This window comes from Idiotropiscis lumnitzeri, chromosome 7 (genome assembly GCF_059441095.1).
Source record: "Idiotropiscis lumnitzeri isolate Australia: NSW breed Sydney's pygmy pipehorse chromosome 7, RoL_Ilum_1.0, whole genome shotgun sequence".
NCBI lineage: Eukaryota > Metazoa > Chordata > Actinopteri > Syngnathiformes > Syngnathidae > Idiotropiscis > Idiotropiscis lumnitzeri.
This window is the reverse complement of record NC_142397.1, coordinates 17,010,131-17,036,862: the sequence shown is the minus strand read 5'-3', so window position 1 is coordinate 17,036,862 and position 26,732 is coordinate 17,010,131. Positions and strand designations below refer to the sequence as shown.

General features: G+C 39.7%; 2 protein-coding genes across 2 annotated transcripts; both read left to right on the top strand.

Moving 5' to 3' along the window:
* The first annotated feature begins 698 nt into the window (after window positions 1–698).
* On the top strand, window positions 699–13,404 carry cab39 (calcium binding protein 39). Its single transcript, XM_088301146.1, has 9 exons — window positions 699–1,016; window positions 5,352–5,507; window positions 5,600–5,764; window positions 9,388–9,506; window positions 9,843–10,011; window positions 10,545–10,604; window positions 10,844–10,909; window positions 11,097–11,240; window positions 11,475–13,404. The coding sequence occupies exons 2-9, from the start codon at window positions 5,394–5,396 to the stop codon at window positions 11,661–11,663; spliced, it is 1,026 nt and encodes a 341-aa protein (XP_088157272.1). The 5' UTR covers window positions 699–1,016; window positions 5,352–5,393; the 3' UTR covers window positions 11,664–13,404.
* A 775-nt stretch (window positions 13,405–14,179) lies between these two features.
* Window positions 14,180–20,573, top strand: itm2ca (integral membrane protein 2Ca). The gene is made up of 6 exons (XM_088300852.1): window positions 14,180–14,399; window positions 18,195–18,341; window positions 18,455–18,643; window positions 19,070–19,180; window positions 19,334–19,484; window positions 19,608–20,573. The coding sequence occupies exons 1-6, from the start codon at window positions 14,307–14,309 to the stop codon at window positions 19,697–19,699; spliced, it is 783 nt and encodes a 260-aa protein (XP_088156978.1). The 5' UTR covers window positions 14,180–14,306; the 3' UTR covers window positions 19,700–20,573.
* The last annotated feature ends 6,159 nt before the right edge of the window (window positions 20,574–26,732 follow it).

Below are 26,732 nucleotides of genomic sequence, written 5' to 3'. Positions count from 1 at the left end.
TTCTGCTTCACTGTATTCCTTTTGGGGTCTTTTTGCTATGTAGCAAATTCCCAGCTATCCATTATCTGATCAGCTTCTCCTCACCAGGGCCACTGGTGTGGTGGAGCCTATTCTAGCTATCTTCGGGCAGTAGGTGGGGTACACCCTGAACTGGTTGCCAGCCAATCGGAGGGCACACAAACACTAACAACAATTCACACTCACAATCACACTTACAGACGATTTAGAGTGTTCAATCTGTATGTAAAAACTAGGGTAAGGGTACGCTTACGCTCAGAATTATTTAAAGGTCACGGATGGTCGTACATGAGCCAAATCTCCACGTACAACCCAAAGTCTCGTTCGCACACACACACACACACACACACACACCCACACGCCCACACGCACACGCACACGCACACGCACAGACACACGCATACACACACACACACGCACCCCTACACGCACACACTTTTCCCAATCAGTATTATAACAGTGGCCGCCAACATTTCTGATTAACGTCATACTATGACAGTCTGTATGATAGTACAGTATTTATCATATTGGAGGGCCTCTCAAATAATGATAAAAAACGCAACAAACGTGACGTCGTAGTGTGTTATTTCTTCATATTTTATGTAACGACCAAATGAAATAGGTGGGCGCCAGTACCACTAAAATAGGCTGAACAACGCCATTGGCTTTTGAGGCCAAAGTGCGGTCACCGCAGCGACTTGACCGCGGGTTGATCGCGCTCCCTAGCGGACGTTCAACCGAAAATGACTGCACCGCGTCAGACGGCCAGAGGGGGCGCAAGAGACACGGGACGGCGACAGTGGCGCTTCTGCTCGCGTTAGCAGCCCGGACAACAATCAGCGAGGGGAACTGGGAAACTGGCTACACAACTATCTTCAGTACGAACAAGGGGGACGACGACGCAGGAAAACAAAGCACTTTTTGTCCCGAAGAGGACGTGCGTTGCCTTTTACCGACGTGACGAATTGGGGAAAACGAGTGAAAACGCCGTTCACGAGGTAATGTATTGCATTTCCAGTGGTCCCAATTTACATTTGTGGAGATTATAGTGTGCGACTACATTATCTAACAGCCGAAGCCCGAAAAGAAAGGTATCTCGCAAAAAATGTTTTAGCATTCCTGACATTTGCCTCGATGACGCCGGGGGTGTTTTAGCACATCTTTAGCACGCTGTTGTTGATGTTAAGCATGGGCTTGATTGTGCAAGCTGTCGCGCGGAGCCTTTGCCAGGCCTGGCCATGCTAAGCTACCTCACTGCCGTTTTATTGGGGACTTAAAGCGTGAAATTGGCTCTCATACTACGTATTTTGACAGCCATCGCTCGTATACACTCCAAAGGAGTTAAGCACCTGAGATGTTTTGGAAGCAGGGGGCCTGTCACAGCCCCGACGACACGCTGCAACGAACACACGTATTCACTCGTAAACCAGCGGTTTGGTGAGCTGTGATTGAAGCATAATAGGCCTCATTGCCTCGCAAAGAGATTCGCCAATTTTCTGCCAAATCACAACTAATAATGCAATGGGGCGTGGATGTTTCACGGCGCCCCCTTGATGCCGTGTCTGTCTTTGCCACGCAATGAGTAAGTATGCATTGTGCCAGCTTGGCGCAAAAGTTGGCAGGCTTTAACCCATCACAAAGCAGGCATGGTTGAACACAGATGGTCACGTTGTTAACGCTGCTAAATGGGCATTTGGCTTTCTGTTTTGATTGCCCCCTGGTTTTTATAGACGTTTTCAGAGAAAACTACAAATCAAGTAAATCACCTTTGATTTGAGACAACTTGATTATAGTAGATGCACGTGCATTTGTTTGTTCAGTTCATTTACCCCTCAACAAGCCAATGAGACCAGTCTCATTAAGATTGTAATAAAACAGCCACAGCATATTTATAACATGGCCATATTTCCCACACTTCTCTCAGGCAGATGTATTGTTTGAAGCAGTGGTACCCTGGAGGGTACGCAAGATTTTAAATAAAACTAATGCGCAAAAATCCTTAAAAAATAATTTCTGAATTAAGTAAATGTTTGAGGTTAGTATAAGTTCATAAAACAAATTGTGCATTCAGTAGGTTATTCAATTTCATTATTTTAAAAATCTATGAAGTCGCAAACAGACACAAGTGCAAAGAAGGCCAAACCAGTCAGCAAAATTACGGTCGTATGTTGAAGATTGTTTTCATTTTATTTACGCATACAAGTTGCAGATCTCTTCCACGATCCAAAAGAAGACACTTCTTGTTGATTATATTTTTGTGGACCAACACAAATGAATTTTGAAAGGTTCAGCGTATAACAAATCAGACACTGATGGCATGTTTGAAGTCTTATTACTGTTATTATTATTATTATTATTATTTTACCCACAAATGCTTTGCGCTGGTGAAGGGATACTTGGGTAAAAAAAAATTTCACTGCAAAAAGGTTGCAAACCACTGGTGAGGAGAACTGCGCTCTTTATTTTAATGTGCTACCTCATTTTTATGTTCATCAGTAATACACCAAAGCAAACCAAAATTAAAAATATTGTTTAATCAATACAGCTCAGAAAATATGCTACAACTCTTGTGTTGGATCTCATTATAGGTCAGTTGTGCGCCACGGTTGGCTGGTTTGGTGTAATCTTTTATGACCAAAACGTTAGGTAATTTTTACTATTCAAAATATTTTCTGTTTGGGTAGTAAAGTTTGATCGCTCCAACATGTCAAGTTGCAGTCATTGCAGAAGCAGCTGATGGAAGCTGCCATATGCGATGCCTTCCTATTTGCGTCACTGATACTGAAGCAGGTCAGGAGCAGAAAGGCAGCCTGCTGGATATGTTAACAAGCATTAGTAGGGGTGAAAGACGGATTTGGCCACCTGGCAAACTTGAGGTGTGTCCAGATTTATTAACAATGTGACAGTAAGCAGTCTTCTCATGCTGGCTGTGTATATAATTATGAATATTGATCGGTTGCAGTTTCATTCCGCCATACGGATTTGTATTGTTGGTGCAAAACACATGTGCAAAACTCACTTTTAACCCCAAGACTACAAAATACTCAATAACCTTGTCTGCAAGTTATATGTTAAATAAATCTCTTGTTCTCTTTCATGCTACATACACATATGGCTTAATGAACAATTGAAAGAGGCTTGATGGGGTCCGGATGACCCCCAATTTCTAATTTCAGTGATCCATCATGAGAGTCTCGATGGGGTCCGGATGACCCCCAATTTCTAATTTCAGTGATTCATCATGAGAGTTACATTTACATTGAGACTGCTAGGAGTCATGCTGTGACGCAAACTTCATATTGCATTTTGTTATCTCACTTTTCATTGAGACTGGGATTATCTATTTTGTCCACCCGCCAGGTCCTTTTTAAAATAACAACAAAGATATGGCTTGCCATCTTGCTATCTGCTGAAAATGTTTGTTTGTAGGTAGTCTAAAGTAACTGGGTGGGACAGGGGCTCGTTTCGATAAGAGACCTTGTTTTGCAACTCGAGTTAAGAGATAAGGTTGTAAACAGCTGTTTCTTACTTGTGTCCTTGGTCACATGCTCAAGGTTTGAGTAAGAACTGCAGATATTGACACAACTATCAGGACTGAGAATTGTAAATGTTATAACTGAATATGTGGTCATTGTGCTCAATAAAATGTCATGTCAGTCTTTTTTACATCAAAGTGGTACAGTTGATTAAAAATGATAAACTTTCATATTGTGGTATAGAGGAGTACCCATTATAAACATAATATAGGCGAAGAAACCATTTATTTTATACTGCCTGTGTGTCCAATGGTTAGTTCTACTGTTTCAAGTTTTAATTCTCTTATCTATCTTATCAAATGATAAAGGTGGATCCACAACAAAAAACGCAACCATCGTCTCTGACCACTCATTCTTGCAGTGGAGGGACAACAGGGAATTTGTCCTGACTGCAGGATCTGGAGCAACTGCATGAAAATGGCCAACTTATTTAAAAAAAAAAAAATAGAATAAAAAATTACAGTGTTCGGACAAGTTGAATCTATCAATTAGAGCTCATCAGATCAAAATCCGGCGTGAAATTAATTTTGCCTGAAAATGTCATGAGTCTGTCTTCGTAGCAGAATGGAAAATGGACATATCTGTTAATCGCTGGCGTCGAGCGGAATCATCGTACCTCCAAAATCATCACTTTTCAGGAGACCCCAAAAATAGTGTTTTTTGTTCAACTACTAACATTGTACCATCAAAAGAGAGAGAGACATTTTCATCACTTTAGATTGGATAGTAATTATAGTAAAAATAACAGCCACGTGTGTGGATTGACCAATAATATAGATTGCTGTAAAAAAAACAAATATATATAATTCATAATTGAACTGAAAATATATTTGATGTGTCAAATATTTTTATTTGAGCCAAATAATTTAATTATAGAACCCCAAATGAATTCCCACCACTTTGTATCGGGTCTTTAATGCATTAGAAAAATAATTTTGGATGTTGCCGTTTACAATCTTTTTTGGTATCAAAATATAAAATATAGTTTTGATTATTGCATGTATTTCGGTGTGTACCTTGTGATTTGAATTTAGATTACTTTGTCTATTTAAGTTTCTTTAATCAATACTGTGATAATACAGATAATGATCACTTTGCTCATTCTGATGACAGATTTCCTTTTCTAACTGTACGTATAAATGTGGATAGAATGTAAACCGCTGTAACCTTTTTGTATGTTCAAGTTGTGCATTTCTTAAAATGTGTGAGAGAGGTTGTCCTCGTGTCTGTATATTTTGTGTCAACACAAGTATTTCTTCAAATCAGTTTGACAAGATTGAACTCATATCAGTTATCAAGGAGGAGTTTAGAAGCTCAACATGGCTTGTTTTGCCTGTTGACACCCTACGCAGCAATTTGAAATCAGAGGATCGATGTTCTTTATTTGCCTTCAGGAATGTCATTGAATTGTATGATTAAGGCAGTTGCTGGCCACAACATTAGGTATACTTGCATTCTGTAATGATGCAAGTGCTGTACATTGTTGTATAAGCAGTTCGAATAATGGCTGGATGATGCACCTGATGTGCTGATGTTCTTAGGTTTGTACGTACGGCAGCACTACATGGTATTCTTTATCGAGTGTTGTTATTTTTGTCAGACTCTGTACGAACATGTCTGCTGTCACGTCTTCATGGAATAATTTGAGAGTCACTTCTGTGTATCATCCTTTCATTTACTTCACACACTGTTTTGCAATTATTTTGAACTTGTTCAAACGTGTTCTCATGGGCAGAATACTACATTCATGCCATGTAAATTGCAATTTGTGTTCCGTCTTTACATTTGATAAATCAGGTGGACCGCGCGCTGCCCAGTTTCTCGTGGTAACCCACCGCCATGCCTTTCCCCTTTGGCAAGTCCCACAAGTCGCCGACGGACATCGTCAAGAACCTGAAGGACAGCATGACAGTGCTTGAAAAGCATGACATCTCTGACAAAAAGGCTGAGAAGGTAGGCTGAATCTGACAGAATTTCTCTTGGGCTAATACTTTCATGCATTACGTGGTAATCAATTTAGTATCCAAATGTGTCTACTTCCTCAGGCCACGGAAGAGGTGTCAAAGAGCCTGGTGGCCATGAAGGAAATCCTGTATGGGACGAATGAGAAAGAGCCCCAGACTGAAGCAGTGGCCCAACTGGCGCAGGAGCTTTACAACAGTGGTTTACTCAGCACGCTAATAGCTGATCTGCAGCTCATTGACTTTGAGGTAAGAGCTTATTGACGAAGAAGTCAAGGCAAAATACCAAGTACGCATCTATAAAAATTGACTACAGATCAGATGTAAATGGTGCATGTTGAAAGGGTGTCAAAATGTATTGTATCCCTCTCGGGGTTGCCCAAGGCATACTAAGGATAAATCATCTGCCCACTAGATTTTTTTTTTATTTTTTTGCTTGTGTATAACACAGGTTACCGTTAGTTTGAGCACACACTGACTTGCAAATGTCAGTCGTGGGCAATGCTGGTGAGAATGAGGGGTGGAGTTACAAAAACTGCCTCTCCTCTACAAATAAGCTTTTATAGATGGGATTTAAAAAGTCTGAAGAGATAAATAACAGGAAAAAAAGAATTGCCCTCAGAAGAATGATCGTGCGATGGGTTTTTATGGAGAAGTTGATCTTATTACGTACTTAATGATTTGAAAACAGTACACATATAGCTGTTGCAATGCTAACTTAGCAGCTGTGATGACACCAAGCAAGCACCAGAAGTATCTCTGCTTTGCACTGGTGGACTAGATGGTGTTTCTGACTCCTTTACTGAACTGACTTATAAAGATGTTGTCTTTCTGCAGTCATTATAATGATGTGACTCAAATCTGTAAATACTCATTTAGCATTGGTTTAAATTAAATAATTGACATTCTGTCCCGTAAGTGTTTTTAAATAATGCCATTAATCGTAATACAATCCTTCAGTTTTTAACGGCCAATTACTGCTTATGATTGTTTTTTTTTTGTCTTCTTATTGAGACATCCACACACTTTGCATTCCGCCATGATAACTGTTTTGTAGACCAGAATCCTGTGCGAGCAGGTTCTGTCATTCTATAACGCTACGTCACTGCTCCGCTCCCAGGAGCCAAGAACGAGCAAGTATGTCTGTGCGTGTTTGGATGTCGTTTTTCTTGATAAACCATATAATATTTTTCCATCTGAGCACCAGTGGTACACTTTAAAAACTTTATTACAACTGGCATAGGCTCCAAATTTACCTACAATCTTCATGAGGGTAAGAAGCTCAGATTAAGGTTGGATGTCATTTATTGCAATTAAGTATTTGAGTCTGCATTTTTTTTTCTTTCGTTAGATAACAGAAATGTAATTTCTTTAGTTACAGTTTAAATGTTATAATATTTGTATCACATCTTCCATTATCTTTTAGCCCCACTTCCCATCCATTGTGCTTCTCCCTCTAGATGAGATTGCTAAATACCCGCTATTGTTTGACATTGAACAGTGTCCTGTGTTGCTACAAGAAGTACCACTAGATGGCAGAAGACACCTTAAAAACGTCAATAATTATAGCTGTGGATGCAAGGGTGAATGGTTGCCTGACTCCTTTCTAGTTGTAATAATCATTGTTGCGTAGCTCGTCATTTAAATGAAACGTTGATTCAAGTCGTGGTGTTGCGGAAAATGTTGACAGTGACACCTTCTCTGTGTCGTTGTATAACAAAGCCCCGTTTTTGTGCTACGTGCCACACCAGAGCTGCTCGCTGCTGCTTCCCTGACTCATGCAGTTGTATCATAAGTGGCTGCGTTGTGTGATCTGCCACTTCTTCTTCTTTCACCTTCCCTCATACTTCCTGTTAGATTATGGTTGGTACAAAATAGTAGGACAACCATATAGAGCAGAGGTATTCAATTAAAAGTCACAGAGGTCCACGACGAAAATTTCTTCCAATTAAAAGGTCCGAACCAAAGTCCAACTTCTCTTAATGTCTAGCCTATGCTTACATTTTTAGTTTCAATATTTTGTCATTTTCAACAGAGCGCACTTGTATACTAAATATTTAGCAATGTTCACATTAAACACCTTTGCCAGTCAAACAAATATAAGGTGTGTATTTCACATTCAAGAAAATGTGGTTCCAGGAACCTAAGTTTGCCACTTCCAGAAAAAAACAGTCAAATATCTCCTGCAGAAATATATCAAGTGCGAAGCATTGAGTTAACATCTTTTTTTCTCAAATCAAAGAGTTATCAGCCTAAAAAAAAACGGAAAGCCTTATTATCCAAGTAAAACAGGTCAACATGTTCAGTACACAATCAATATAAATGGCTGTCCTCATGAAAAACTAATTCAAAATGAGCTTTGACACCACCTTTTCTTTTGAATATTTTTTTTAACTAAGAAAAATGAGTTTGTGACTGCCCTGCCAGTGACTTAAATCTGGGTTGGAACGGAGTCAGGGCCATTGGGATTTGGTAGATTATTTCACACATCTGGGCTTTGTGTTTTCCTTTAAATAATGTTTGTGCAACCGTATTGAAGCACTCCTTCACAACTTCCCCATCACTGAATGTTTTTTATGTTTCCCCAAAATCCACGATACTTTTACTGAATATTCGTTTGCATGCCACTGGGCTGTAAACGGAAATGTAAAAATATCTTATACTGCACTCGAAATTCGATGTTTTTGCCAGCGCTCACCTCAAACTTCAGGGATAACTTTGCAAAAAAGGGCGGTGCTTTGTTTCGTAGTGGCGCTTCGCAATGTTGCGACGGTTTCGGAGCATATGATGCACACGGGTTTTGAATCGGCTGCAGCCAGAACGAAACTAAATTTCTCCGTCCATTCATTTAAAACAACACGCATCGACCTCGCTAACTTTTTCGCAAGGCATACTGTCAGCAGCACTCTCTTCCAGTTTGCTGCGCAATTGGCAGTGGATCGGAAACAAAATATTTGATTGGCTCAAATCAGTGACGCCTTTTCCGTATTAACTGGAATTGCAGCGCCAACGTTTGCGAACGCGCCCTGGAAAAAATTCATCGTAGAGCGGTCATGGGTCCGGTCCGAACCATCGAGCGGTCCGGATTCGGACCGCGGTCCGCCATTTGGTGATGCCTGATATAGAGTGATAGATTTTCAGTTATTTTACGAAAACGTACTTTTACTGACTTGCTTTTTACTTTGAATTTTGTCGGCCACTTGGGATTGTGTAACATTATTCCTGTTCAGCTTTGTATGTCGCTTTATTTCGTGTTAATTTATCATGTCTGCTATTTTGCTTGAACGCAGTTACGTCGAGACCTCTGTGAAGTGCAATCCGTCACCCAAGCGCATTTCACAATGACATTAGGTTAGCGATTGACAGGGCTTCTCCATCTTTCCTTCTATTAATTACTCCTCGTAATCTCTTTTTGAGAACGCCACTTGGAAAAAGTGTAACTTGTTTGCTGCCATGAAGGCTGTAATTACTGTCTTGAGTGTGAAACCGCAACGTGTTTAGCAGGCAGTAGTAGCTAGCTGAAATTGCTCAAACTTGCGTAGGCTAGCTGCAATGGTCGTCTCGCCTCGACCTGCCAACTTCCCAGATGCAGGTGACACAATCAACCTAGCTATTTTGCTCGATGGCAGCCGTTTAATTATCTGAAAAACTTTGTTAAAAAAATATGTGAATCTTAGTTTTGTTGTTTTTTTTTGACAAGGCTCAAAATGCAAACAGATGTGTTTGTGTAATTTGAAGGAGTTCCCATCATGCCTTGAGTGGCTGTTTTTTTTTTTGTAAATAGTTATTAATAATTACGGGTTTATCGTTGGAATGTTTTGAAAAATATCTTTATTATCAGACATTCATGTATTTATTGTTTCACTTGACAGGGCAAGAAAGATGTAGCTCAGATCTTCAACAACATCTTGAGACGTCAGATTGGCACTCGGACTCCGACGGTGGAGTACCTCTGTACCCAGCAGAATATACTCTTCATGTTACTAAAAGGGTAGGAAACATTTTCAGGGTATGCTCAAATCCAAATCAAAATAAAATAAATCAGTAACAACTTCTCAAATGAGGTTGAAGTGTGTCATATTCCTTAAAGATGGCTCCAATGGTTCTGGCAGATTTTTCTTAAGTACAGATTTTGCATCTTCAAGTAGGTGCTGGGATGGTAATTGACCACCTCAGTGCTATGCCATATTTCATGCTTTGTTCCAGTCTCTGCCATTTGTTGAGAAATTGCGCAATCATACTCTGCTCTGTGTGTGTGTGTGTGTGTGTATGTCTATCTGTTGCTTCCAAACTAGTTGTTCATTGGACCTGTTGTTGTGCTATGCAGGTACGAGTCTCCGGAAATTGCACTAAACTGTGGAATCATGTTGAGGGAGTGCATCCGACATGAACCTCTGGCCAAAATCACGCTGTGGTCGGAGCAATTTTATGATTTTTTCCGATATGTGGAGATGTCCACATTTGACATTGCCTCAGATGCATTCGCCACTTTTAAAGTAAGGAGACTGTGTTGTTATACTGCACACCTACTGAATATATTCCTAATGTTTTTCTACATGAAGTCATTTGAGTTATTACGGATTGTTACATTGATGCAGCGTCAATGGGAAAGTCGTTTGAACACCAAAATATTAGCTACGATAGAGACTGCTGTAACTTTATCCGCCGTGCATTTAAAAGTCAACTTTATAAATTGTCGATTAACATTATGGTGTCCCGTTGAGACAATTATTTTTGGTGAAGTGACATCACAATTTTAATTGGACCGTGATCGGGCAATGAGCATACACTTAGTAGAACGACTATATACTCTAATTGTATTTTTATTCACACATGTATAGGAAAGCATGAGAAAATCTCTGTTCCTCTTTTTAATATTATTGATCATTTTCACTAATACAACTATCGCACTGTAATTGAAATTAGACTTTACCGTTCAGGGTTCTCCAGTCGGGATATTTTATTATTCCCTGTTCTGTTGTGGACATTGTCATGACCATGTCTGACTTTATGTTGATATTGATTGTAGGACCTCCTTACAAGACACAAACTACTGAGTGCAGAGTTTCTGGAGCAACATTATGACAGAGTAAGTGTGCCAAGTATGCCTGTCTGGTTGTGCTATGTGACATTAATCCACGTAATTTGTACAAGTCATCTAGGAGGGATAAATTATGTACATTTAACACTCAAGTTTGAATGCTTTAACAGTTAATTTTGTCCATCATAAAGTATCTTGGTTAGGGCTGTGTTAAGCCATTTTTTGTCAAACTATTCATTGGCCCTTTGAGATCATCAGCCTCTTTTCTGTGTTTCTTCTCTCTGTAGTTTTTTAGTGAATACGAGAAGTTACTCCACTCTGAAAACTACGTGACAAAAAGGCAGTCTCTCAAGGTAATAGCATGCATCCACACCCACAGTATTTGGAAATGTCTCATAGCGCTATTTAATGGTGTCAATGGTGGTGGTTTTTTTTTGTGGTTGTTTTCAAAGAACCCTCCTATATACACCATCTAGTGGTGAACCATTCCCATTGTTGGCGTGATCTCTTGACATCCGTTTTCTCGCTCTGAACTAACAGTTACTGGGAGAGTTGCTCCTTGACCGGCACAACTTCAGCATCATGACGAAGTACATCAGCAAGCCCGAAAATCTGAAACTCATGATGAATTTGCTACGAGACAAGAGCCGCAACATTCAGTTTGAGGCCTTCCATGTTTTTAAGGTAAAGTCATTGAGAAGAAAACGAACAACTCTTTTACAGGCAAGAAAATGTCGTCTATGTCACAATCCAGTTGGAAATCATTTTCACAACTAAGCATGAGATTTTGATACATTTACTTAAAAAAAACAAAACAAAATAAAAAAACTATTCTACCACAGGCAACCAATTCATATATGCGATGGGTACCACACTCGGTACTCATTTGAACATGTGCTTTTCCGCTTCCTGTGCCAGGTGTTCGTGGCCAACCCGAACAAGACGCAGCCCATCCTGGACATCTTATTGAAGAACCAGTCCAAGCTCATCGAGTTCCTCAGCAAGTTCCAGAACGACAGAACAGAGGACGAACAGTTCAATGATGAAAAGACCTACCTGGTCAAACAGATCCGGGACCTCAAGAGGCCTGCCCCGCAGGAGGCTTGAGGCAGGGTGCCAAGGACAACCAGGGGGGCGGGGCCATCATTTCTTGACCGCTTAACACCTGATTAACAGACCCATCAGCTGCTGCTCTTCTGGTTTCTGAACACAATTTCCAGAAACAAACTACAAACAAGAACAAAAAAAAAACCATGCATTTCAAGTTGCTGGGAGGTTGCCAACCCATCAAGCGAACATTCTTTTTCACCCTAGAGTTTATGTTCAAAGGAAAACAGTAGATGCTGCTGCTTTCATGCACCTTGAACCACATATGGTCCAATAACACACTAGTCCATCAGAAACAAAAGTCCGTGAACCATAAGTAACTCCCACTCGAGACACACATAGGAAGTCAAGATTTCAGTGCTACTGAAGACTCATTACATGTATAACACCTAAACCTTCATACACACATTCTGCAAGATTATGGCCTCCAACCTTTGTGATGGAAATGGCACGTGAAACATGGTTGTTTGCTGCATGCCTTGGAAGGTGACAGATGGCCGTCTGCACCTGATGGCGGCACTGCCGTGGCCCGGCCGGAGTGGCTGCCATGCTCAGTGGTCAGACTGACATGCCTTCATTCAATGTGATGTGTGGGGTGAACTCTCAAATGCCATGGCACGGGAGTCTTGACCTCTTGTGTGCTGTGTTACATGACCCAGCACTGAAAATACTTGGGCGGAGGAAAAGAGATCTAACTTTTGAAAGTCCAAAAGTCCTCTCTGTATTTTTTTCTTGGACAGGGAGAAAATGTACATATGCCTTTTTTTTTTTTTTTGCTTTGTAGATTTTTGTTTGTTTCACCTTACATCGGAATATTATATTGATATTTACCTTAAACATATAACGTTAATGGTAATGAGATTACGTTCTCAACCTTAAGACAGGTGTCAATTGTTTTTACATTTTATTTTACTGCTGAAATGGTTGCTGGGTTTCTTGTACGTAACTTAAAGGGCAGCTCCCACTTAGTTACCCGACAGGATATTGATCAATTGTACAAAGAGGGAAGGTGGAGGTATCAGAAAGCGGTCCGTTCCGTCTGCTTTTTCAGCACCTCGCTGTTCGAGTGGCTCTAACATCACTCCTGGATAGGAAGGCAAGGTTTAAGATCAGTCGAGCTTTAATTAGAAGCAAATTGCCTGCCTAATAACTGACTGCAAATTGCAGGTGAGGACCCCAAGGGATCCCCACAGCTCAATATCAGTGATTTTGTATTCCCGCTTCATTTTGAGCTATTGGATTGTTTCTTGGGAAGTGCGTTTGTGGTAAACTTAGTGGGACTGTGGTAGCTTTCCTACTTCCTGTAAGGGTCTTTTGATGGAATTTTAATCCAGTACAATAATGAGTGTTAAGCATTTGTGACTGGGAGAGTATGGGCGTGATGGTTTGTCCTTATGGTACTTAGACAAACCTATGAACAGAATTGCAGTGAGTTGACATGGTCCACAATATGGAAACTATTTATAGATCGAATAGGTAATACATATTGTGCAGGCTACAGCATTACTCAAAGCCCAGCCCCTCCATGCACATTGAACATGCATGTTCCTACACTGGCTGTGCATGATGCTGTACTAATAGTGTTGTACTGGAATTGTTAATTTAACAACTTAAAAATGACACATTGAATTCAGCTTGAATGCAGCTTTTGACACCAATTTCAGCATAAAACGTGTGGGTTCTTTCAGAAGTGTCAACGTCCTGAGCCGAATGAGAATAAAGAAAAAAGTTTGAAATGAAATGATGCTGTTATTTTTTTGGGCTCCACCCCCCCACCAGGAGTAATAATGGAAGCCTGTGTAGGTCTTCTACTGGATGTCAAAGATGGAGAATTCAGAAAGTTGTGGTTATTATAGTTGTGATCTTGCTTCAAGAGTGTGCAGCATATATATAAGTATTTAATCTTTGGATTTCATGTGTTTTATATCTATATAAATGTTGCAGAAGAGTTCAGCATACAAATGCACTTTAGTAATTATGACTGACTGCGTTAGTGTATTTCAGTGATAGACTTTCACGTATTAAATTTTGCAAGTGTACATAATATGGGTAAAGTAAGTGTATTTCCCGAATGTAGAGCTTCACAGTGTGGTCAGGCCAGCCTCCACAGTTTGAGGTGGTCTAGTGTCTCCTTGAACAAATCTAGTATTTGGATAATGTGAATGTTTAATGATTTCTTAAAATCAGGGATCAAATGATATTAATTTTTATTTTTCTTATTAAACCTTTTTTTTAATTATTTTTATTTTAAATATTTGTTTTAAATCAGTCATTGATGCATATTTTAGATTAAGTTAACTTGACTTTCTAACTCCAGTTTTTTTCTGGGTGCTTTCTGAGACTGTTTTTATTCTCCCTAAGTGTAGTGGATTATTGTTTCGCTTTTGTTTTGAAGGTTACATATATTTGAATATTGTCAGTTCGTGATCAATATGGTACACGGGGGGAAAAGAACAGTGCCCTTGTCTTGTCAAGGGCCCTTTAAGAATGACAAATGAGAGGAAAAAAACAGCCCACTTCCGGTTGAGAGAAAAAAAACAACAGTTGAGCGGCGAGAAGGTGGCCCGTCTGAAAGGTGAAGGTTTAATTTGTGGCCAGCCATTCAAGACGCTCTGCAGAGCAGGCACACAAACACGTTGAAACATGGTGAAGATAACTTTCCAGCCTGTCGCGGGGCAGAAGGACGATAAACAGAATGATGGCGACAAGACTGAAATCCTCATTCCACATTCGACGGTGAGTTACTTCCTCTTTTATTTTTTTTCCCATTATTTTCTTAAACCGCATTATTCTGCCACGAATGTTGCTAGCTGTTTTATTATAACGTGGGGAGTGTGTGCATCGAGTACCTGCACGCCATTGTGAAAACTTGATATGACACCGTATCGCCATTTGGTTGACGACAAAACCTGTCTGGGCTGTGATGGCTTCCTCTTACAATGCGCTCATTTTAGCCTCCATTAAACTTGGTGGAAAACCATCCACGATGCATTTTTCTGCAGACGACGACACTCAAAGCCAGGAATGTAAAATAATATTGCAGTCTATGTCCTCTCGCTCTCTATATCTATGTGTTGCAGTCTGCCGCAACTTGCAAGCATTTACTTCAAAATCAACAAAACTGCAGCCCATTACCTTCGGCAAGATAGCAGAAATGCAGCAGCATTTGCTGACAAGATGGCAGATGCAGCTGCCAGCAGAATCGTATTAAAGAGTTTACAGTTGGAGTGAGCGGTGCAGTCATCAGCTCTTGATTCGTATATGGCAGAATCATTGCACACCTCCAGTCTTCTCCTTGCAAGGTGACGATGCACAGGGAATTTTGACAAACCGCAGCGCTTTGTGTGCATTCCTCACTTGGAAATGTGCTTGAGACAAATAGGCCCCGTGGTGCGTCACGCTCTCAGCTGGTGTGAAATAAAAAGCCTCCATCTCAGTGGGATGAGAGAACACAAAGGGTTGCGTGTCCCAGAATGTGTTCACACATGCACAGTTGTGTCCTTGTCCTCGCGCGCCAATGCAGTCTCCTCAAATGTTCCCATTCGGTGTCACACAGATTGTCCAAGGCATAAGTATGGAAGCGTGGATCTGACAATGTGGAGTGTTTATATATATATATATATATATATATATATATACACACCCCCCCCCCCACACACACACACATTCGTTGATTAGTAGTCATTGTCATTAGTACAACAGAGTGGCTAGCTAGGTCCCACTCGCACCCAAAATCTGCGTTTGCTATTCATTTACCTTTTAACAAGCGATTCCTGAATCAACTGGAATGGCTCACCGGATACTTTTTTAAAATTTTTTTTACTTCCGATACGGTACCTACATTGCGACCTCTGGAGTCCAACTGTCCGATATGATATCAGATGGATTGACACAGGTTTGAATAATTTCTTTAGTATGATTTGTTAAAAAGACTGAATCAAGTTGTACTATTAAAACAAAGAACAATAGACAGCAATGATAGGTATGAGAAAATATGAACCACCCCCCAATATTTGAATGAATTAAATAAATGTTAACTAAATAAAGCAGGTCTCTTGACTGATTTTGTACTTGTTGTCCGCTGCCAATCTCATTCAAGTGAATGCATTTGTGATTTGTTTATTTTTTTGCCCAAGCTTCAGTATTTATAAAAAAAAAAAATACAAGACCAGGAGAGTACTACAGAATGGACTGCTTGTCTATGAGTGCTAATATCTGAGATTTTGGATGTAGACTGATAAATCCGGTATTGTATTTTTTATTTATTTTTTTGAGGGAGGGGGCTGTTATCGGACCGATTTCCGATACTAATATCGGATCGCAAACCCTCACTAAATGTACTTTTACAGAAAGACTGGTCATACCCCCCCCCCCAAAAAAAAAGAAAAATACGAATTTAGCGTAATGGAAAATGCAGTACACTTTTATAGCTCTTTATCGACACCATATGTTGTCCAAAGCGCTTTATCAAGGCCTGTATTAAATTTTTAGGAATCACATCTGAGCATACTCTGACACATTAACACAGTCGCATCAACCTACGGAAAGGTTTTACTTTTTAGTTTAAAATAGCTTCCTTTAGCCTCCAGGATTCCTTGTCATACACTAGCCAACGGCAGAACACTGGGGGGGTTCTTTTCGGACCAATTTTAAATCCATTTGCTGCATTGTACCAGCTGCTACCTAGCGCTATTTTTTTTTGTCTTCCTTGCTAGCATGGCCTGAATGGCCAACAGCAAATAAACAAAAACTTTTTTTTTCTTTGTGGAATGTCATCAGTTGAGGCCCAAGTCCTTTTCCAACTGAAAGTACGAATAATCTAAGAACACATAGAATACCCGGATGTTGTTCTTGTGAACTGGCATAAACCAAGTTGGTTGGATACTTATGAAAGCTTAGCTTGGAAAATGTCCCAAGATGCATTTCGTGCTGCTATCATGGAAATATGTCAGAGTCTGGGAGAAAGTTAACAAGTTCCGTTCTGACTCGAATCTGAAAATTCTGATTCAGCGTTCGTTTTTTAATTGCCAATTCACTTCTCTATTGGAGTCACCGCTGATTCGTGCGCAGACCTATTACATAGTGACACCCCGACAAAAAAAATTTAAAAAATGGGTGCACGTGGCTCTAGCAGATGGGCTGTGAGACTGGAGGCGTCTATGCGGGATTCACACCATCTCGTCTCATCCTGTGTTTCTCTCTGCCAAGTACTCGCATCACTTCCTATGGTCCTTGCAGCATTAGTCATACTCAAAACAGCTTAAAAAAAAAAAGTACATTTAATTTATTTCGAGTGTAATATTACAAATAAGTTTTGTCGTGTACTGTTAATTACATCCCAAAGCAGTCTCACTAACTTAAATGAATCCTCACTGTAAGATTAGGAAACTCATAGAACATCGCTTTAAGTAAATAAAACGACTTTCACTTAAACATTTTCTCCAAATCAGTGCAGTGTGTGCTTGATTCAAGTTATTTATTTGTCACTCCTAGTTTACGTTTGCTGTAAAACTGAAAAACAAAACAAAAGAGAATCTAACAAATTAAGTAAATAATGTAAAATGTTCAACCAAACCATATAATTTCGTAGGTCATGGGTTCGAATCTGGCCTCGGCCTTCTTCTGTGGAGTTTGCATGTTCTTCCTGGGAATCGGCGCCATATAATAGAATGTCCTCGTAATTAAGTTGCTTTCTTTTTTTTAATATCTTGACAATTTAACTTTATTTCAGGACATGTTTTTGATGTTGATAGCCACAGTTTGTGAAGGCATTATAAATGCTACAAGCCACTCGTCTGACGAGTCAAGCAAAATAAGTGTGTTAAAGCATGGATGTCCATACTGTCTGTTATTTGCTATGGTTTATTTTGAAGTTGAACTACTCACCGCAATGGCGCTGCATTCCTGTCATACATAGTATGAACATTTGTTGCTGCTTGACCACTTCTTCATCACAGTGCCCACGAAAAATAAGCAGGCAGAAGTCAGAAAAAATGTCTCGTTAATTTTTCAGAATTAACTCATTCACAACCAGCCCAGTAAAAAAAATGGATTTTGACGTATTTATCCGTCAGTGGTATTGAATGAGTTAAGATACTCTACTCTGGGATTCATTTCACCCCTTCTTCAAACAAGTTTCTACTTTGACAGTCACTGAGCTGCAACGCATACAAGTATAGCATGCAACAATACAGCCCTGCATATTTTGTCTATGCTCTGCAGGAATGTATTTTACAACATCTTTGTAGGAGACCTTCTCTGCCTTTTTTTGCTTTTAATTGAGCTATTAAGTAACATCCAATAGCGCTCACTGTTGCGTCATGATTTTGTACTACACTGAAAGCACACAACTTTAAATAAAAAAAAAAAAAAAAGAAAATGATTGCTTAAAAATCATGCATATATCTGAGTTACCAAATATGAATCACAATATTTAGGTGCTCAGATAATCCTCCACTGGAGTCAATGAAGTTCAGTGAGATGGAAGGTACCTGCAAATGTTCTATCAGTTTCAAGATGTGTGTTTTCCAGGAGGAGGAGGATGAGCTTGTCCTTCCTTTGCGGCCCAAGAAGTCGCCACTGAACGGGCTGTGCTGCCTGACGTTCGGCCTGGTGGTCTTTATGGCCGGTCTGGTCCTTTCCTCCATCTACGTGTACCGCTACTACTTCATTCCTCACGTAAGCCACCTTTTTGTCTCTGGTTACTGAAAAATGTGCATTTAAAAAATGGGGGATGAAACAGACTAACTTTGAGAACATTTTCATTCCCGGAATTGTGTTCTTGAAAACAGGCCCCAGAAGAGAACTTGTTCCATTGCAAGGTGGTTTACGAGGACTCCGTGTACGCACCGCTGCGTGGGCGGCAGGAATTGGCAGAAAATGTTGGCATCTACTTGGCCGACAACTATGAGAAGATCACTGTGCCCGTGCCTCATTTTGGAGGAAGCGATCCTGCTGACATCATCCACGATTTTCACAGAGTGAGCAAACATTTGATTTGTACTTGTGTGTAAACGTTACCAACGTTCCACCCACGAAAGCACATTGGGTATGCGTTAGTTTACAAGGATCGAGAGTGTTTTCATCTTGTTTAGTCTACAACTTTTTCTCCTTTGTGTCACATTCCTCCTCAAATCTTCAACCGTTTTCAAAATAGTTGAAATTTTATTTTCTTCTGTCATTTGTTTTAAGAGCATGTTTGCTTTATGTTTAATATTATAATTAATTTCAACCTAGTTTTAGTGTTGTAAGCATTCTTTCCCTGTGGATAGTCAATTAAATGCAACATTTCCAGAGGCCTTGTTGCTAGCCTTTTTAAAATACTGTATGACTTCAAATCTTTAGTAAACAGTTTTAAGCTCTTTATTATTTTATCTTCATCTGTAATAAGCAGTTGTGTTTTGCAGGGATTGACCGCTTACCATGATATTGCCCTGGACAAGTGCTACGTGATTGAGCTCAACACCACCATTGTGATGCCGCCGCGCAACCTTTGGGAGCTGCTTATTAATGTCAAGGTAATGCATTTGTTGTTAACATGCTGTGAGGTACGTTAAAAAGTTTTTTTTTTTGCTTGAATGGGCTCTCCTTAGTACAGATTTTCACCTATTGTGGATCAGTCAGGAACCTATTCACTGTATTTCCTTGCTGCTTGTTTCGGGGTCCTGTAGAAAGGAACATACTTGCCTCAGACTTACATCATACACGAAGAGATGGTGGTGACCGGCAAAGTGCACAACATGCGTCAGCTGGGACCCTTCATCTACCGCCTTTGCAACGGGAAGGACACGTACCGCTTGAGCCGCCGCATCTCCCGCAGACGTAAGTAGATTTCGGCAAGAATTATCACTAAAATGTATCTGGAGGTCATTGACTTTGTTAGGTATTCTGATCACAAGTGTTGGCCTCTGAGCCCATCTGTCTCTGGCCACTTTTCCCTCACAGGCATGACCAAGCGAGAGGCGAAGGACTGCCACCGCATTCGTCACTTTGAGAACACCTTTGTGGTGGAGACCGTTATCTGTGATGAAGTGTGAGCCGGATTGTCACAGGTGTGTCACTGGATCCCACCAAAGGCACATCCCAGTCACCTTCCCAGCTCCTGTAGCACCCTGTGGATTTGATCATCTTGCACTTTACCGCTCATTTGACGTCCTATGTCTTTATCTAACCCCTGTTTATTTGCTCCTTTTTTTTTTCTCTCACTGGCAAATATTTGTCTCAACATATGATGCAATAATAACTTGCAGGTTCTCTCACAGGATTTCCACGTAGCCAAGCCTTTTGGCCTCTGCCCTTTGGGAGTACTATGATGGTTACTGTTGTTAAGAGAGACTGTCTCCATGTGTTGTCAAAGTGCCCTTTTTTTCTCCTCCTGGCGTGGAGACCTCTTATGAGTGTTTCGGAACACGTTTAGCTGAACAGATCATGGGATTCTTCATTTCGCCGCATCATCTTGTTGCTTCTGAATCTCTGTACTGGAAAGATTAAACTACTGATGACTAGTTGCGCTTGCATTTTTTTTTTTGCTTTGGCTTGTCCCATCTTTACTCTGCTGGTCAAAAGCCACCATGCAACAAATATATAGCTGGGTATGGCTTCCAGCCTTGAAGAAGTCAAGAGCCATAATTAGTTTTGATGCCCATGATTTTTTCAATCTAATTAATTTATTTGAAATAATGCATTTGTGAATCATTTAATAGTATATTGTATTTGTTCCCCTTTGCATGCATTTTAGCTACTTGATAAACTGTTTTTTATGATGTATAACGCCTTAGTCCGGACTCAAAGACTGGACTAATGTTATTCCTAATATAACATATGGGTGCATATTATTTGATGTTAGGTAAGTGCCACCAACTTATATTACCTGCCTATGAAATTTTGTGTGTGAATAAAGTTTAAAAAGACTTTGTCAGTGGTCTATATTATATTCTTGACCAAAATGTCCAACAAGTGCTTTGGAAACATTTGTAATCAATAAACAGTTCTTCATTAAAATCCTCTGATTAATATTTCAAAATCCACCTGAATATATTCAACTCGGGGTGGGTGGTTAGAAAATGGGTGGATGTTGCTAATGATTCACATTCCACAAATGCAATATTAATTAGAATTCTGTGTTTAGACTAGTGATGGAACAAAGTACATCTTTATTGCCAATAGATTTTCTGACTAGACTCCCCTTCTAAAGAAGCTCCATATTTAAACGGAGATTTACAAATGTTGAGGACACTGCTAAAAATACTGGTCAACAGCAAATTTTAATTGAAGATGGCTTTATGGGTCCCTAAACAGTTTTGATGCTGATTTACAATGTTATTACTTTTTTTCTGCCATGTTCGGTTTCTGAGCCATTTTCATTGTGTTTGTTTTTAGGATTGATGAATAAAAATTTGCGCTATCCACATTTTACCCGGCCTTGTCATTTATAGCTAAGACGCTTCAGAAGATTCCTCATGTTGTTGAACCTTGTGCGTAATTCATAGATGACTAAATATATTTCTATATTACAAATTATACTATTATTATTACAAAAGTTGGATGTGCAACAAAAAAACGAGGGCGGATTCATAATCAGCGCAAAAAGTTTGATCTAAAAAAAGTTTACTTACGTCTCTTATTAAAAAATACAGAAACATTTTGTTGACCAGTGTAATCACTGTACATGCGTCACCACATGATTCCCTTCCATGTCTCTGAAGACACGCATCTGGGACTCAGTTGCTTGGCATGGTGACACTCTCTAATTGCTATTGCGAGCCCTTGAGATCATGTTACTCCCCCCTTTACACTTCAGTACCTTCCAGGAGTGGTTGATTCTGCCGAGCCACTGGCCGCTCCAACCACACACCAAATTACTTTTCTAGAAGCTTTGTGGCTTGTCATTTTGCATTTTGGCAATTTCCAAGGCAAGGCCACTTTATTTATACGGCACATTTCACACACTCAATGTGCTTCCCATGATTCAAAGTACATTTGAAAGCATTTGGACGTTAATGACATGTAAAAGCAAATCAAAGACATATAAAGTAGATTACCATAAGAGGGCGGCACAGTGGACGACTGGTTAGCCCGACGGCCTCACAATAGGTTCTATTCCAGCTTCGGCCTTCCTGTGTGGAGTTTGTATGTTCTCCCCGTGCCCGCGTGGGTGATCCTCCGGGTACTCCGGTTTCCTCCCACATTCCAAAGACATGCATGGTAGGTTGATTGGACACCCTGAATTGCCCGAGGTAGGAGTGTGAGCGCTTGGTCGTTTGGCTTTGTGTGTGCTCTGCGACTGGCTGGCAACCACTTTACGGTGTAGTTCTCCTACTGCCCGAAGGCAGCTGGGATAGGCCCCAGCACACCCGCGACCCTTGTGAGGATAAACGGCCCACATAATGGATGGATTACTAAAAGAATTGATGAGATTTTGGGAAACAGTTATTTACAAAATGCTTTAACAGATCTCAATCATAAATATGTGGGGGGAAGGTATTGTTTTGGACCTGGATTTTAAAGCATTTACTATACGCTTGGGGCGGACTTCTCTTTTGTTGACTGCTTATTCTATATGTGCACAACAGCTAGAGCTTGCGTGGCACCTGCGTGAAGCTGAGGATGGACGGATTGGGCCTACATGGGTCGGCCTTAAATACTGATGGGACCATTTAGTGACGGACTGACGCTACCCACCTCTGCTATTGACCCAAGTCCGCAGACCTCAGAGCCTTACTGGGTTTCATTTCTGTTATCATTTATTTCAAGTATTCTAGGGCCCAAACCATTCACTGGGTTGTAGACCAGCAGCAGAATTTTAAAATATATTCTGCGCCGTACTGGGAGCCAATGTAAAGCCTTTTGGACTGCAGTAATATGTTCTGATCTCTTTGTTGTGGTCAGAACCCGAGCTGCAGATTGCAGTTTGATGCTCTTTTGATGCAGTCCAGTCTGAAGGGGTCCAAGGCCTGACCCCTGAACCCTGAGGGACCCCACATGTCATGACCATTCAACCTGATTCAAAACTTCCAATAACTTCTTTCCTCCAGTCCTGAGCTTCTGGTTATTTCACTAATTATTGTTGTGGTTGTTTTTGTTCTTGTAACAACAAATTTGCTTGTGTTGTGCATTAAAAAGAAAGAACACTGTTCCTCCTGTGAAACACGATTGCCTTGCGTTGTACATTTTCCATTTATGTCCAGCACAAGGTATGATGAATCAGTACAACGTACAATCAAAATAAAGATCCCCACAGCTCAAAACACTTTCAACAATAAAACCATATTATTCTAAAATTGTATTCTATGAGCCCTGTTCGAAATCCTACTGAGCATCTGTAGAAGGATCTGAAACATGCAGCTGGGGAAGGCACACTTCCTTTGTTACTTTATGAGGCTATTATTTTTGATTTTGTGACCCATAGTTGAGGGTTTCTTACTTTAATAAATGCTCCTACACTTTTTTTCTAGTGACTACTATTTAGTCCAATTTTGTTTGTTTTGTCATTATTTTTATTCCTTCATTCATTATTTCCAAATGGTTGTTCAATATAATTGTGCAGATATTTCCACAATTAGTTTTTGTGTCAATAAAAATAAACTGGAATGACTGTTTAAATTTTAGAAAGATTTATAATACCAGCTGTGTTTAAAATCATTTTGGCCACCAAAGAAGCAGGTTATTTTGGAATGCATTTAATATACTGAATCCCGATAACATGCACACAATCATATCATGGTTCATTTGACTCATGAAACATTTGGGTCTTTGGGGTGTTTTATATAAAAATCAAAATCACATTGTTATATGTCAAGCTTGTACTGTGCAGTGTTTCACACGCCTTTTTGTGAACGTTCACGCGTGCGTGCGTGCGCGCGCGCGTGTGAGTGCATGCGTACTGGAGTTGGAAATTTTAAATGATGACACAAGTTTTCACAATCAAACAAACAGGACACATGATGCAATGTAAACACTATTACTCATCATGCATATGGGAATAATAAACCTGTATACAATTTGGTTCTCTAATACAGTATTTTATTCAACGTTCAAACATTGAGTTAGGATTTTGAAGCACTGTAACCAATCTTATTCACACTAATTAACCTAATTCATGTTTTGTGAATTAAGGGAGGAAGCCAGTGTACCGAAATCATGGCGATCTCAAAACAAGCATATGGAGACACCACGCAAGCTGCCCAGAAACGCTCCAAGGCCTTCTTGCAGTAAAACACCAACCACTCTTCAAGTTGTCAGCCAATGGCAAGTAATTACTGAAATATTATTTGGCTAGACGTCACTCAATGGACTAAGCTTCTCTCTACTCTTTCCCATCCCTTCTGGAGCATGTTCATATTCACTATGTTGTTTCGTGTATGAAGTAGTTTCTCTTTTCTCCCGCTAGTGGGCGCTACTTCTTCGAGAGATGGAAGTGCACAGCATTCTACTGTGACAGTCCCTGCCGAAGACAACTGTTCATCTTTAACCAACAGATGTCACCCTTGAGCTATAAAACAATGGCATACGCACGCGCATATGTGCGCACATTCACTCAGATTATTATTTTTTTCTGTCTGGTCTGAAGATGCTGACCCAGGCACATTTCGATTGAGACTCACAATTGTTCAGGATTCTCATCTTGTAAACTCTCCATAAACAATTTAAATACGCAATTGAAAAAGATGACCTTTATTAACCCCACAATGGGGAAATTTGTTTTGCCTTAAATCAATATTTCCCATTAAGAGGTCTATTGTTGGTTGAATAAAGTAAAAATACAATTGATGGGATTGGTGGACCACAAAATTATTGCTATTACATAATTGGAGTAGAGGGCAGTATTCATTTATGTGGTTCCATTCATTTACCCAAAATCTGGTTTCGACCAAAAACACGATGAGTCGTCTATATATTACAGTATAGATAATACCCCAATAATAATGTGGAGACCCGAAGCGCCTAATGTATGTACAATCTGTATTTATGGCTAAATTGAGCTATTGTGGCTTTTAAATAATATTTTTGTAAGAATTATGAAATCTTTGCTGTTGACTACTTTCTGCTACGAATGAGGATGTTATTGCGTACCTGCCAGCTGGCCTCGTGAGGTGAATTTGAAATGAGATTGTTAAAAAAAGAAAATAAACACATTGCTGATGTAGTATATGGCATAACGTTTCATCAAAATGAAATAAAAAATGTTTTTAGTTTGCGTACAAAAGCAAATAAGTCTTCCTTAACCCTTCAAACCTTTGTAAAAAAATATTTTTAAGTCAAACAACTAGCACAAACCATCATTAGTAAGCACAGAATGAAAAACACATCCGGCTTGCTTTCTTTGTACACAGGCTGTCAGGTTGGGTTCATAGTTTTGTCATTGGTCACCGATGGTACAACGTGAGATCGGTTCGCTCCATGATGATGTCTATGTGTGCCCTGTGACTGGCTGACGACCGGTTCAGGATATCCAGTCTGCCTTTTACCCTAAGTAAGCCGGGATAGGCTCCAGCACCCTCGAACGACGCTCTCCATGACAGGGTTATTATAATTAGGGATTTTTCATTTTAGTTTAGTTTTTGTTTTGTTTTGACTTTTTATTTCATAATCAGTTAGTCTGAATTAGTTTTCAGAATAGTTTTGTTAGTTTTTATTAGTTTTAATTTTTGTAATGCGGTCTATTTGTCAGGTGTGATTTTTTTTAAAGGTAAGTATTGCTCATTCAAAACTCCAAAAAGATAACAGTTGAACTTTTTATTACCTTGCTAACAACACTGTTGAATAACCATTAAAAAAATGAAACACAACTGTTCACTTAAACTGATGTGCAAAAAGTCCAAGAAAAGTGCAGTGCATTAATGCTGCTTCTCAACTCAAAATGCAGATGAAACTCACAACATACTGTGAATGTTGCTAAACTTTGTGGTTATCGTCGATCCACCCATTTTGCTATGCTGTTTTTGTGACATTAAAAATGACACCAAATTAAATTATTGCATACGTTTCTCCACTATTTATGTGACCTATAATCCGTAAAACTCAATTGAAAAAAAAAGGAAAGGTTTTTGAGAGGTGGAGTAAAAACAAACAGATTAATGACTTGCATGCAATCTTATAATTGAGTGTATACCCTTGTTTATAATTGGTTCCAGTCTCAGCAAAAGAAGAACAGGCCCAAAGCATGATGCTGCCATGCTTCAAGAATGGTGTTCTTTAGTCAGGAGCAGCGTTGTGTTTGTTCCTGACATATCTTGACCAAATACGGCCAAAAGGTTCAGCCATGGATTCATCAGCCCATAACACATTTGCCATGTGTTTGGGAAATTTTATTGTGGTCGTTAATGGTGAGAATTTGGAGGATATTATTCATCACAGACTTTTTTTTTAATTATAAAAACCTGGCAATTGAATTATGCATAGTCTTCAAATTTAAATCCTTGCATATTGAAAGTGTGCTTGAAAGAGAGAGAGAGAGAGCGAGAGAGAGTGAGAGAGAGCGAGGGAGAGAGAGAAAGAGAGAGAGAGAGAGAGAGAGAGAGAGAGAGATGGCAGTATGTCGCATGACAATGCATTTGTTTTTGTCCGAGGTGCAATCATAATCGAAATAATCCCAAATGAGACTCTGCTATGTTTTCTCCCATCTTTCGCCATTATGCTGTTGTTATATTTTGTTTGATAACCACGAGAACTCATTGTCAACGCGTCACGTCACTTGGGACGCCGAGGTGCCGTATGGCTGTACAACCGTCGTAAATCCGGCAGCGCCATGTTTTACATTTTTTAAATGATCACAAAAAGCTTTCAAAGATTTAAACGAACTATATTTTCTCAACGCTTATCGTTCATTTTATTTATTAAATTTTGTGAACAGACAAAGTCGTTTTCATTTTAGTTTTTTGTTATTTCTTTCATTTTTGTTCATGATAATAACCTTGGTACAGGATGAGCGGTGTTGATGATAACAAACGACACTTTTGTCATAGTTCAGAAAACACAGGCAACCAAATTTCAATTTTTACTTTATTTACTGCAAACTTCAAAACTATTCCAAACAGTATTTTTTTAATGTCACCCCGCAACCCACCACCC